Source organism: Felis catus, chromosome D2 (assembly GCF_018350175.1).
Source record: "Felis catus isolate Fca126 chromosome D2, F.catus_Fca126_mat1.0, whole genome shotgun sequence".
NCBI classification, from domain to species: domain Eukaryota; kingdom Metazoa; phylum Chordata; class Mammalia; order Carnivora; family Felidae; genus Felis; species Felis catus.
Window position 1 is genome coordinate 56,250,123 of NC_058378.1, and position 14,407 is coordinate 56,264,529.

General features: G+C 51.4%; 1 protein-coding gene across 3 annotated transcripts in view; it reads right to left on the reverse strand.

The window, feature by feature from the left end:
• The window catches only part of SLIT1 (slit guidance ligand 1), a 175,461-nt gene that overhangs the window by 144,000 nt on the left and 17,054 nt on the right, over positions 1 to 14,407 (reverse strand). The window contains exons 1-4 of one of the 3 annotated variants that reach the window (XM_045040508.1): positions 13,389 to 13,539; positions 8,561 to 8,632; positions 6,387 to 6,458; positions 2,942 to 3,013 (exon numbers count right to left, since the gene is read on the reverse strand). In XM_045040508.1, coding sequence (XP_044896443.1) covers positions 2,942 to 3,013; positions 6,387 to 6,458; positions 8,561 to 8,632; positions 13,389 to 13,459 — 287 coding nt within the window. In that variant the 5' untranslated portion in view covers positions 13,460 to 13,539. Of the gene's footprint in view, positions 1 to 2,941; positions 3,014 to 6,386; positions 6,459 to 8,560; positions 8,633 to 13,094; positions 13,178 to 13,388; positions 13,540 to 14,407 lie in introns of those variants that run through there. The other 2 variants (XM_045040509.1, XM_019813631.3) reach the window with 2 other exon arrangements.

The window sequence follows — 14,407 nt, forward strand, 5'->3', positions numbered from 1 at the left end:
CTCCAGGCTACCTTCCCATTCCACCAGGGATCCAAGCTCTCTAGACACAGGCCAAGAAGGCAGCCACATGGACCACACTGTGTCACCACTGTCAGGAGGGGAGCCCACGGACAGGCAGGACACCAATAAAAGGCACCAGGGCACCTGGTAAAAGGTAGACCCAAGAGTTGGAGAAAGACCCCTGTGGAGCCATCCTATGCCCTTCAGCCCCAAGAGCTGGTGGAAGGCTATGGCCAATGATGTCAAAATATGAATAGGGTTAGAAGTAATCTCAAGCAAAAGGCGGGACGTTTGTGAATTTAGATTCATATGAGGGGATCTTGGGTATTTTAAAATAAATGAGAGATGGAAACAACCTAAGTGTCCATCAACAGATGAATGGATAAAGATGTGATATATATATAACGGATACTATTCAACCATGAAAAAGAATAAAATCCTGCCATTTGTAACAATATGGATGGACCTTGAGGGATTTTGCTAAGTGAGATAAACCAGAGAGAGAAAGACAAGTACTCCACGGTATCACTCATATGTTGAATCTAAAAAAAAAAAAAGTCAAATTCATAGAAACAGAAAATGGCAAATGGCAAAGTGGTTGCTGGGGGTGGGGAAAAATAGGAAGAGGTAGATCACAGGACACAAACTTTCAGCTATAAGATGAATAAGTTCTGGGGTGACTGGGTGGCTCAGTGGGTTAAGCGTCCAACTCTTGATTTCAGCTCAGTTCATGATCTCACGGCTTGTGGGTTCAAGCCCCATGTCAGGCTCTGCACTGGCAGTGAGGAGCCTGCTTGGGATTCTCTCTCTCTCTCCTTCTCTCTCTCTCTGCCCCTCCCCGACTTGCTCTCTAAATAAATAAATAAAATGCTTCATAACATAAGTGAGAGAGGGTCAAAGCAGGTGCCCAGAGCTCAACGGCAAGCACGCACTAGACACATACTCTGAACGCTGGTCAGTGGAAGACAGTGGGTCAGGATGGCCGAGGGGAAGGGAAGCCGAGCAGACAGATAATGCTGGGAGCATGAGGGCAGACTTTTGCAAGGTGAAGAGGGCTTGGGGAAGGCGAAAAGAAAAGTACAGGAGGACACCAAGGGAAAAGATGTTCGGGATGAATTTTTGCAGAGGCGGAGCTGTGATAAGACCTGCGAGAGCCAGCTTCTAGAAAGGACAGCACAGAGAAAACAGGAGCTGCTGGAGCCAGGGCAGGGCAAGGCCAGCACCTGCCCATGACCAGTAACAACACAGAACTCAGGTTAAAGCACAGGTTAGGGAGATGTTAGGGCGGACGCATCTGCTGGGAAGGACCATGCACCTTCAGCAGCTAAGTAAAGTGCCCACCGTGTATGCCCAGCCTGGAATGAAAGCACCAACCCACCAAGTGATGGGGGACTGAAGAAGGCCCAGCTCAAGCCCAGGGGTGGTGAAGACCAGCAGAAGGGGTCATCACTGAGGGTCACTATGGAGATCCTCCAGGCCAGAAGGAGGAAGAAACAGGAAATGACCATAGAGACCATTTGGACAGCTCAAAGACAAAGACTTGAAGGCAGGTTCAATGACACAGGCTAATCAAGAGCTTTGGAAATCGTGACAGACGTGGAAAGAACTGGCTGTGCTTAATCCAAACTCCCAGTCACACCCATCAGCACTCAGGCAGCCCTAGGGTGCCGTCTCCCACCCAGCCCCTGCCCCTCAGTCTTGTCTAAGTCACTTGCTGCCTCTTCCTCCACCTCGGTGCTGCCTATAAACTTCTTCAGGGGAGACCAGCAGCCTCACTTCCTCACATGGTGCTCTGCTGGCCATGCAGGTCCCAACCAGGTTGTTAATGACAACTGAAAGAACTCAAAAACCTCCCAACCTAAAATTCAAAATCCCTACAGCCCTTCCAAAATCTAACAAGAGGGGCATCTGGGTGGCTCAGGCGGTTGAATGTTCGGCTCTTGGTTTCGGCTCAAGTAACGATCCCACAGGTTCATGAGTTCAAGTCCCCAGTCGGGCTCTATGCTGACAGCGTGGAGCCTGCTTGGGATTCTCTCTCTCTGCCTGTCCCTTGTTCACACACGCTCTCTTTCTCGCTGTCTCTCCCTCAAAAAATTAATAAGTAAACATTTTTAAAAATCTAACAAGAGGACACAGTTGTTGTAGATACTTACGGAAAGCAAAGTGAAGGAAAACATAAATTGTTGGAACACAGATTTGGGGCTCAAAGTTAACAAAATGTTTCTAATACGCAGATCTGTGCAATAATGCAACTGACTGTGGAGGTGGTGAACTCTCCATCATTAGAGGTAGCCAAGCAAAGACTGAAGGACCACAGGCTAAGGAGCTGCAGAAGAGATTCCTTAGATGATCTCTAAGGTCCTCTCCAACCCAAGATCCCAAAAAAGAAGCAAATGCTAGAACAATTACAGACACATTTAGCACATCACAGAGTAGCAGAATTAGCCACTACCCTTTAAACTTGGAAGAAGTACATTTACAGCAGATAGAAGCCATGGTTACTAAGTTTCCAGACCTCATTACCCCGATCTGAAAATATAAATAGGTCCAAGAAGGGCTTAGTTGAATGAATAAATATTCGACCCAAGGCAGGTTACCAAAGGCTGAGACAGATGCGCAAAGACAGTGCTCCCTATAAAGCCTGGCATCACAGCTGACGAGAATGTCCACTCCCAGAACATTCTCACACCCACACTGTCAGAGGCAGCACACAGAACTGAATGAGTCGTGGATTCTGCAACTGCTCACCAGACAGAAATGCCCCCACGCAGCACCTTCCTACAGAAAGGGCCTGGCTTTTGATGCCCCGTGCAACTCCTGACAGGTGAGGAGCAGGAGGTCACCGTCATGGGAAATTCTGGGTCCCCCTGACCAGACACTGCCCCTCCCACAGGGTGAGGGACTAGACCACAGACAGAGTTTTGGCCACAGTGTCACTCACAGCCTCGACAGAGCCTGGTTATTCTGGAACAGCAGTTCTGGCAAACTGTGCACCTGGTTCCGGTTCAGTCGTCTGAAAAAGAGGAGAAAGGGAGAGTTGGAAGTTGCCTAAGAGTTCCAGGAAATCCAAAGACTTTTCAGAAAGCACTGGACTCAGAGTGAGAGGGCACAGGGTTCAAATTTTAACAAAGCCACTGTGTAACCCCAGGGAGATTACCTCCTCCGGGCCTCAGTTTCTTCATCTATAAAGTGGGAATTCACCATCCAACACTTGGGGAGGAGAAGCACAGAGCGCCTGTGAAAGCTCCCCACCAAGGACCCGAAGTACAGTGGGCGTCGACACCTTCCATGACTTCCTCCCTTGCTCATCATCATCATCGTTACATTTGCATGACCCTTTGTAATTTAGAAGGCACTGATTCAAATATCATCTTGGTTTTCGAGCTGAATACCTGACTACACTTGAAATGTGAGATATACCCTTATGGGGTAGGACTAACCACAAGGTCCTGATTTTTTGTTGTTTCATCCACATTTGACTCCGTGGCAACTTAACTTTTTTTTTTTAGTGTTTCCTTTAGGTCTTTTTTCAAAATGAAAACAGCTTTCTCGATTTTCTAAATTATGTATGAAAACGCATGCTTAATTCTTGAAAAACTTCAAGCAATAGAAGAAAAAGTATTCAGCCACCTGCATTTTCCTCACTCAACAATTTGTGGATGTCTTTTCATGCCAAACGATAGAGAACGACCCCTTTATTTTTAATGACTGACTAGTATGCCCATCATTTCTAATTGCTCCACGGGTGGACAGACGACTCCCCGTTTTGTAAACGCAGGCAGGAGTGGGAAGTCTGGTCCTGGAAGGTGGCCTGGCGGAGAAGACCCAATACAGAAAGGACCCGGACTCGTCCCAGGAAGGTAGCGATGCCTAACCAGACGCTTCTTGCCATCTTCAGCACCTAGTTCTCTACACCAGAGCACCGGAGGCCCATCCACTGGGGCTGTGGCACCTGTAAATGTAGAACCTTGGTGCTCACACAGACCATCTGCAGGGGCTTCACCTGGGAGTTGGTAAGCACTGCGTACCCCAGCCCTGTTGAGTCAGAGTCTGCATGTTAACAAGATCCCCCAGTGATCTGCGTGCACGTCAAGGTTGGAGAAGCACAAGTGTACGAGGCAGCCCCCGCCCTCCAGACTACAGCACAGTTTGGGCCTCACACGACCATCCCCTTCAACAGTGCTGGGCGATGAGAAACCAACTCGGCAAGAGCTTTCTTTCACTGGGAGGGAGGAAGAAATGTAGTTCTCTGCGGCCAGTAGTAACTGGTCTGTGGTAACCTCCTCGGAGGTCGCTCTTCGTCTGATATGTGAGAAAGGCATCACTTTCTAGCACGGCGCAGACAATTAGACCAGCTGGAAGAGGTTTACTCAAAAGGGAGGGCTCCTAGGGAAACACATCACTGCCTTGGGGAAAAAAAAAAAAAACGGGGGTGGGGACCACCAATATAATCCTTAAAGCAACAGGAGTAGACATCGGATCACCTCAAGTTCCTTCACCTTGTCCAGTAAATTAATCCTGTGTTTACACTGTCTGGTAATCATTGTTTTTTTTTTGTTTTGTTTTCCCCCAGGACTTTCTCATCTTTCTGGCTTCAATTTCTGAAAACATTTAAGAGGGGAAAAAAATCCAATAGCCAGTTTAAAGTAGAAAATCAAAGGACGCCAAAGGAGGGACCCAGCACGGCGAGGAACCTGCAGGTCCCTGCCCCATCCTGGTGGCAGCAGCAGGCATGACCTGGGCCACCCCCAACGTGGGTAGACCCCCGCCCACCTTTTCTCCTCCTGCAGGGCAGGGCAGCCCCCAGCCAGAGCCGCAGTGGGTTAGGTCCCAACCAGGCCCTCCCAGCCAAGTCACGAGGACATATTTTGTTCTGAGCCTTTTCAAGAAAACAAACACAGGACTAATCATCTGTCCTAGCTGCAGCCTCCTTATTGCTCAGGTTTAGGCCTGGATGAAGAACACAAAAGGAAGATCGCCTTGAATGTCTTCCAGGCAGCAGGAAGGCAAGAAGACAGCCATATTCTTCTCCCTTTATTTAATACCTCCCTTTCTTTGAAGTAAAAGAGAAGAGTGAGGTATGAGGTCATAGTCATTAAGATCTCAGGCTTTGGAGGGAAAATGATCCGGGTTCTAATCCCTTCTTCTGCCCTTAATCTCTTAATAATCACTTAATAACACAAGTGCCTTAACTGCACTGCACCTCTGTTTCTCATCCGTAAAACGCCACTGACCACTGTGTTGTTTTAAGGATTAAATGAGATACAGTAGGGCAAAGAGCTCAGCTTGGCGCCTGGCACAGAGTAAGGCAATCAACAGTAGCTATAATTATAATTATAAACTCATTGTAAGAAAATTCATCAAAAAGATGAGCACAAAGAATAAAATTATCCCACCACTCAGTGTAATGAGAGTTAATATTCCCAATGATTTTCCTCCTCCTGTATTCTATGTACATACAAGCTGATTTAATTTACATAAATGTCACTTCCTGCCTTTTTCATTTAATATTACATTGTGAGCACATTCCAATGGTCTCAACTGTTCTTGACAAATGTGATCTGATATCTTATGTCTCCACCAGAATGGTTTTCCATTTTTTGTGGTATTTGTTGTATTTAAATGATGTGCCATGAATATCCCCCTGATATACAAATTTTTAGCCACATCTCTGATTATTTCCTTAAAATGAAATGGGACTTTCTGGCTTGAAGGGCATGAACTTCAGGACTCCGCGCACCTCTTGAGAGCCAAACCAAAGCAAAAAAATGAGACCAGTGACCACCGTGAACTTGAGTGTCTATCCCCCACCTCACTCGTAACACATTCCCTTTTCTTTTCATTACTGCCAACCTGAAATGCAAAAATTGATCAAGACCCATTTTCAAATGCAAGAGCCCTGTATGGAGCAAACCATGTAAATCAGAAACATTTCCACCTTCCGGTTTCTGTGCTGTGGCCCTGAACACCCAAGACGCAAATCCTCAGGTGGCCGGCCACTGTACCTTCCCTGACGGTCCCCTTGGCACACCATTTCTTCCTTATGGCTACACGAATCAGTGGGTATGAGATGATATGAAGCCATCTCACTTCCTCAGTACTGCATGGATTTTTTGCCATGATGTATTTTCAGGGAAAACCAACAAAGACAGTTGCTTTTAGAGCACGGGGTGCGGACACCCTCCAGCTTTGTCCTTGCTGTCATCTCACGACAACAATGCCGTGACGGCTTCCACGGCTGCGGCTCCCCCTGGCTCCCATCAGCAGGTGGGAGGCGGGCGGGGTGTGCAGTCCTCTCCCCGCACACGGCCCTCGCTGCCAGACTCAGCCATCATGTGCCCCCGGCGCCACCCCACCGCCCCAAGCCTGTGCCCGCGGATACTTACAGCCGCTCCAGCTCCTTCATGTCGTCGAAAGCCCCCCGCTCCACCACTCCAATCTGGTTCTCCATCAGCTGCCTGGGGAGGCAAAGAGACAGGACAGCTGCAGGGTGTTGGACAGGAACTCTCAGCAGCAGATGGCACAAGGGAGTGAAACAGGAGCAGGGCCGGAGATACACGCAGACCCGCGTCCCGGCCCGAGCGGACAAAACTGCCTCATAAGTTTGCAAATTCCCGACAGGGCTGGTGGGCACGCTCAGCCCCGACAGCAAGATGCACTTCCAGCCCCTGAGCCCATGCCGAGACCTCTGAAGCGGCCACCGTGGTCACAGGATCCCAGAGCACCGGGCCACGGCTCCAAAGACATCCTCGTCTTGGGAAGCTGGGACCCAGGCAGCAGGGGTCAATGCCAGGCTGCTGGCGCACGTGCCCTCCTTCAGCCCGGAGGGCACACGTCCAAGCCGCAGAGCAGGGGGATGGGCCGGTAGCAGGGGGCGGGGAGCCTGTGCCAACTGGGCAAAGCCCACACGTGCAGCAAACACGCTGCAGTTGGCAGCCAGCACCCCTCTGCCCGCACTCCTACACCGCCTGGCCCCGTCTGCTGCCCACTCAACCACCTGGCTCCACGAGACTGCACCTCCTCACCACCAACGCGCCCTACAGCCCAGAACATCCGGCTGGCAGGCAGTTTGCTTGTTGCGTGGGAATTTTGGAGCCCGTCGAGTAGATTTTTCTCCCTGTGGTTTTCTCCTGTCCACTCTCAAGCGGGTGGCTCGAGGTCCCACACGGACCTCAGAGGAGGTTTGGGGATGGGACAGGGGCAGAAGCTGCCACCACACACTTCTCTTCTTCCACCTTGTTTCCAAAAGCCCCAGCTGTTGAGGAGCTCGTGCTGGAGGCCTGGGTGGGTGGGGGGTGCCTGGAGGGAAGGAGGGTTTTCCTGTACTCAGAAGAGATTCCTGGAGCCTGGGGAGGAGTCAAAGATCAACAGGTTCTGGAGCAGCAGAGACCCCTGCCCAGCAACTGACAGCTATGACCCCAGGGAAGATGGAGACCACAAGGTCCCCAGACCCGCCCAAGACCCTCAGAACTGCAAAGTAGTTCTGAAAGAACTGAGGCCCCAGGACCCTTGCACTACCCTGACAGTAGGGGGTAAGGACCCTATGACTGTCTGATGTTGAATGTGTCAGAACGCATGCATGTGTCTGAGAGGAGTAGAGCAGGAAGCGACGAAGGGATCCACCCTTTCCCCTCCTCACTCCTCAGTCCTCACTCCTCACCCCTGCCCAGCCCAACAAGGGAAATGCTGGGGACGGCTCCTTTGCTGGCTAGTGGTCAACGCCAACAGAGCCACACCCATCACCTCCAGTATCTGCCTCTGTCAGGCACCCAAGGGGGGTCACCTCTATCCTCAACTGCCCCCACTCATCTACCGTCTCAAGTCAGGGGTAGCCTTGCCGGAGAGTCTTTCTGAGGCACAGAGTCAAAAGAACTATGGAGAATGTTATAGCTGAAGTGCATCCCCCAAAATTCATACACTGAAGCCCTAACCCCCAACGTGATTTGGAGATGGAGGCTTTAGGGAGGTTATTAAGGTTAAATGAGGTCATAAGGGTAGGGCCCTAATCTGGTAGGACTGGTCTCCTTATAAGAAGAGAAAAAGACACCAAAGATCTCTCTCTGTGCACACACAGAGGAAAGGCCATATGAGGACACAGCAAGAAGGTGGCCAAGAAGACAAGCCTCACTACAAACAACCTTGATGGCACCTTGATCATAGACTTCCTCAAGAACTGTGAGAAAGTAAATTTCTGTTGTGTAAGCTACCCCGCCTGTGGGTGTTTTGTTATGGCAGCCCCAGCAGGCTAAGTCAGAGACCTAAGGGCTCCTCATGGTTACCCGGTCTTCCCTCATTCCAGGATACAACCAACAGACAAGACGCCCCGTCTGTCCGGCCCAGACCCTGCCAGGCAGCGACCACTGGTGCCTATGCTGAGCCCAAGTGCTCAGCCGTGTGCAAGACAGTGGCTGCTCGGGGGAAGGACTCACTGGCACTTCCACTCCACCCCCCTCAGGGCATCCAGGGTCTCTGGCCCACAACCCTACAGCCCACAGCCAGGACTCTGCTCAGGAGCCACAGGGTCACTGCGAAGGGTAGGGGCAGAAGGGAGGTTACTCACAGCACCCGCAGCTGCTTGAGTCCCACAAAGTCATTTTTATGGATCCGAGTGATGTTGTTGCCGTTGAGTTCCCTGGTGGAGGCAAGGAGAGAACGAAATGGGTGAGATGCCCAGGGTGGCCCCCAGGCCAGGGCTCAGCTCCACGCTCCCTCTCCACCTGCCTCCAGCCTGTCCTCTCATCAATGGGTCTGGGTGCTTCCCAGCCAAGCCCCGGGACCCCCAAGTCTATGCCAAGGCCCAACAAGCTAAGGCCCATCTTTGCAGCTGATGTGAGGCCAGGGAAATGCACAGGGCACAGGCTCGCTGCTGGAAGAGCCGTGGAAGCCAAAGTCATGGCTTTTGCCCAGAAAGACCTCAGGCTCATTGGAGAGACAAGACATTCACACAGGGAAGAACTTGGAAACTAGACAGTTGGAGGCTATTCAGGTGGAATCCTCACTGAGCCTCAGTTTCCTCATCTATGAAGCGGGGATAATAACTGTGACTAGCTCATCAGGTTAGCATGGGGCATAAACAAGTAAAGAGCATGGCCTGTGCTTGAAAGGGGCCCCCTTGCAGACACCCATGCCATTATCTGGTGGCACTGGCTCCTACAGGCTGTTGTGAGGAGACAGCAGGGTGGGCCATGCATTTTAAGGAGATTGAGTACACGGGGCCCAAGATGAGACCTAAAAGACAAGGCAGGTGTGCACAGTGAGAGGGACAGAGTGGACATTCTGGGAAAGGGGAACGGCCCTTTGCCTGGGGAATGAGGGAGGAGACAGGCTGGGAGTCGGGAGCTGTGGGAAACGGGGTTGGGGGATGGGAGTCCGGATCACAGAGGGCCTGAAAAAGCAAGCAGAGGAAGACAGGGAGCCTGGAAGGCCCACAGGCAGGAGCCTGCCACAAGGTCCATCTTGCATCGAGGAGAAGGAGGGCAGGGCCGAGGAGGACAGGGGGGCCCACTGTCTGGAGCAGGGCCAGGCCTGAACTGCAGTGGCTCCTCTCCCCACACCACCCCAGCCTCTGGCCCTTCCTTCCCTTCCAAGGCTACTGTGTTCTTCCTCAGCCCTCCCCAACCATGACCCGGGCACCTTGGCCATGAACCCCACCTTGGAGGCCATCTGACCCCTGCCGAGCCTCTGCCAGGCCACTTCTCTTCACAGGGAGCTAGCACAGCCTCAGAAAAGCAGGTCCTTCCAGGAGGCAGCTACCGCACTCCCCAGAACGTTCTTCCACTGAGCCACACACGGCAGAATCTCAACCAGGCCTAGCCTCAACCACCTCCACATCTAATCTATCTCCCTGTGGCAGCTCTGTGGCCACATCCACGCCACCTCCTCCTCTTTCTCACCGCGTCAGAGTCACTCACGTGCTTGGCAACAAGCTAACTACCCCCATCCCAACGCACATGCGCGCACACACACACACACACATACCATATTCCCCTGCAGCCCAGCCTCCTCGCCTACCAACACCCATCAGCCCAAATCCAAGCTACTTTGAAAATCGGCAAGCTCCCTCTCCTCTAAGCGTTTAGGAAGCGTGTTTGGCCTAGATGATGTTCTAGAGTTGCATCTGCTAAGAACAACGTATGTTATTAGTTTCCACACACTCCAGAAACTAGGCTCTGTGTACATCCTCCCGCAGGGCTGGAAAGTAGTTACGGTGCCTGTCTTACAGACGAGGAAACTGAATTGCCGCTCAGAGAGGTCAGGTGTCTCCCGGAGGGCACCAGCTGGTAAATGACAGAGCAGAGGTCTGGACACGGCCGTCTGATCCTAGGGCCTACGCTTCTTCCACCAGGCCAGGCCCGTGACAAGCTGATAACTCATTCAACCCATCACTCTCTCCACCCTTCCCCTGAGCCTGGCTCCTGATCCTGAGGAGCAGCTGGAAAGACTCATTCCCTGCTCTTCTCTCTTCTATCAGGATCTCTCAGAGGGGCTTGAGGCCTCTCCAAGGTAATGGGGCCCCTGACGATTGGCCCAGACAGAGCCACTTCCTGGCCTAGACGCTGCAAGGGGGCCCTCTCTACGTGAGATGGGCTCTTTTCCACGTGAGGGTTTTTATTGAACCAAATATCCTTCCCTGACACCTCGGAGCCTCACCTGTGCACCCCAAACTGCTCCTCCTGTGCACAACTGCACCTCAAGCATCGAGAACCTCATCAACAAGCCCTGAAAATTGGTTCCCTATGCAAGCGTGGCTGGTTTCCTTTGGTCCATCCTGCTGAAACCTTCATCCCCGAACCCCAAACCACAAGGAATTTTTAACTGTTTTAATTTTTTTATTATAAAGATATTTCAGTACTGATTACAAGAGCAAAAATGTTAAAAAATGGACATCAACAAAGCAATGTTTAAACTTTAAAAAATTTATATTTATTTATTTTTGAGAGACAGAAAGAGCACAAGGGGGCAGGGGCAGAGAGGGAAGGAGACACAGAATCCGAAGCAGGATCCAGGCTCTGAGCTGTCAGCACAGAGCCCGACACGGGGCTTGAACTCACGAACTATGAGATTGTGACCTGAGCCAAAGTCGGACGCTTAACCAACTGAGCCACCCAGTCACCCCTTAAAATTTTTTTTAACGTCTATTTATTTTTGAGAGAGAGAGAGACAGAAAGAGAGAGAGAGAGCAAGCGGGGGTGGGGGGGCAGAGAGAGAGGGAGACACAGAATCCAAAGCAGTTTCCAGGCCGTCAGAACAGAGCCCAAAGTGGGGCTAGAACCCACGCACCTGAGATCATGACCTGAGTCGAAGTCCAAGGCTTAACCCACTGAGCCACCCAGGACCCCCCACAAAGCAACATTTAGTTGACTTTCCAGCACATCTGTGAAACCAAGTACTATGTAGCCATTTAAAAGGGTACAGATCAGTTTGTACTGACAGGGAAAGATGTCCAGGATACAGAACGGGTAAGAGGGTTACAAGACAGCTTGTATTCTGCGAGCTGCTCATGTAAAAACCACACACAAGTCATCCCAGTATGCGGGCAGAGCGAGCTCACTGGGGCTTATAGTAATGCCACATATTAATACCTATAACTGCTCAGTGGTGGGAACTGAGGTGACTTTAGTCTCTTTTATACTTTTCTGCACTGTTTGGATTTTTAAAGTACATCTATATTTTTATAAGCCAACATAATATTCAAGTTATTGCACTGAAAAATAAGAGTAACACAGAGGCGCCTGGGTGGCTCAGTTGGTTTAGCCCCCGACTCTTGATTTCAGCTCAGGTCATGATATCACCGTTCATGAGCTCCAGCCCCATGTTGGGCTGTGCACTAACAGTGCAGAGCCTGCTTGGGATTCTGTCTCCCTTTCTGTCCCTCCCCTGCTTGCTCTCTCTCTCTCTCTCTCTCTCTCTCTCAAAATAAATAAAAATAAACTTAAAAAATAATAATAACAGGGGTGCATGGGTGCCTTAGTTGGTTAAGGGTCTGACTTCGGCTCGGGTCACAATCTCACAGCTTTGTGGTTCAAGCCCTGCATCAGGCTCTGTGCTTACAGCGCAGAGCCTGGAACCTGCTTCAGATTCTGTGTCTCCCTCTCTCTCTCTGTCCCTTTCCCACTCATGCTCCCTCTCTCTCTCTCTCAAAAACAAAACATTAAAAAAAAGTTTTTAAATCGTAAGAGTAATACATGCACATTATTTTTTCCATTTTCTGAATAAAGAAAAAAATTAAAATCACATATAAATCCATCACCCAGAATTAACCTCTGTTAACATTCTAGAAGTTTCTCCCAAGCCTGTTTTCTTCGGATACAATTTTTATATAGCTGAAATAATTCAACAAATATTTATTGAAGATTTACTGCTGGCAAAGCATTTTACAAGGGGATGGGTGAGACAGAAGTGGTACGCGCTCCTTCCGCCATGTTACACCCTGTTCATTCCCCCACTGATGATTTCTGACGGGCCAGCACTTATCCCTGCATCTGGATGCATCAAGTTACTGGGGCATTCCCCGACCCCCAGTTCAATGATAAACACTGCATAAAGTTTGGTGGGCATTTGGGAGGAATACATTCCTAGAGACAAAATCATTCAGTCAAAAGTCATGAAAAAGCTGATGAATGCTACAATAACTGGCTCATTCTTTCTCGTGGCAACCATGGTTTATTTTTTTTTTTATTTTTTTTTCAATGTTTATTTATTTTTGGGACAGAGAGAGACAGAGCATGAACGGGGGAGGGGCAGAGAGAGAGGGAGACACAGAATCGGAAACAGGCTCCAGGCTCTGAGCCATCAGCCCAGAGCCCGACGCGGGGCTCGAACTCATGGACCGCGAGATCGTGACCTGGCTGAAGTCGGACGCTTAACCGACTGCGCCACCCAGGCGCCCCAGCCATGGTTTATTTATAAGGCAATTGACTTCAACAATTGTTCATTTCACAGACAGCAAAGCTGAGGCAAAGGAAAATGTTAGGGCTTGTCTGAACAAGGCCCAACAGGGAAGTCCGGAACCCCTGCGGTGGGCCGGGGGGTGGGCACGGAGCACTCACAGGGACTTCTGGTGACGTATCATACTCACATGCCTCTCTTCTTACCCTTTTGCACCAGCCCCTGCGCAGACCCCCGGACCCATTCCTTAGCCCACCATCAGGCGACTCCACCCCCTCCTCCTCACTTCCTGCTCCCCACTCCACCCCCACGCAAGAAAAAACCTGAGACAGGCAGGCGGAAGAAACAACAGTGCAGACAACGAGGCAAATACAGCCTCTCTCTCAGGAGGCCCTGATGGTGGCTTCCGGACAAGAATGCCCATGGACACTCAAGCCCCCCCCCCCCACCCCACCCCAGCCCCCACCCCAGCCCCCTGCCTCCCTCTCCAGCTCTCTTACCCGGGAGCTAAGTGCCTCCTCTCAGGGGAGAGCCCTCTACAGGCAGCCTGGGAGGCAGAGGCAGCTCTCATCCGGCACCCAGGTCTGAGGGCTGCTGCTTAACGAGGCATTATCACCACTTAGGCCATTTAGGCCGAGAGAATGACCTCCACGGGGTAGCTCAGGGCAGCCAGGATTAAGTTTCCAACGTGGGCCAACCACTTCCCCTCAAACCTTCGGCCGAGGCTGCTGGAATGAGGCAAGGAGGTCATTTTTCTCCAGCGCCTGACTCCTCCAACAGGTGGTCCTTCGGTGTCGCCATGGAGACGCCCTCCCCAGCAAGCCACCTGGGAAAGAGAAGCTAGGAGAGGCTGCTGTGACCTTCCGACCTTTGCAGCCACAGCAGCCAGGCGGGCGGGGCGGGGGTGGGGAGCCTCCAGGGCGGCTCCCAGCCTGGTTTCCAGGAAGAACCCGGATCCAGAGCCACCCAGGCTCCCTGAGGTTCTCGCCGCCAGGGCCCCACATCCACCACTCCTCCCTGCCGGGCAGCCACTGAGTGCAGGCTCTGAGCCTAACTCCTAGCACGCTTCATCTCACTCACCCTCACCCTCGCAGTGAGATGAGTCGTGTTCTGTCCCCCTCGCTGATGAGGAAACTGAGGCACAGACTGGTGAAGTAATTGCCCGGTGCCACGCAGCTAATTAGGGGTGGGGATCAAACCCAGGCCAGTGTGATTCCGTGCTCTTTCCCCCACATCATGACGCCTCCTGCCAACAGACTCTGCCAAGCACACCCCTCACCCCAAGTGCTCATGAGAAACTTGGAGGCTTTGGATAGGAAACACGGGGGCCCTGTAATAAGACCCTGTGCTCTGCCTGAGCAGCCGTATCAGGGGGTCCCTGGCCAACTGAGCCAGTGGCTAAGAGCTTGGCCTTTGGAGCCAAACTGTCTGCTCCACCGTCACTAGCTGTATAACCTTGGACACGTGGCTTAAATTCCCTGGGCCTCAGTTTCCCCATTTGTACAACGAGGCTAAGGAT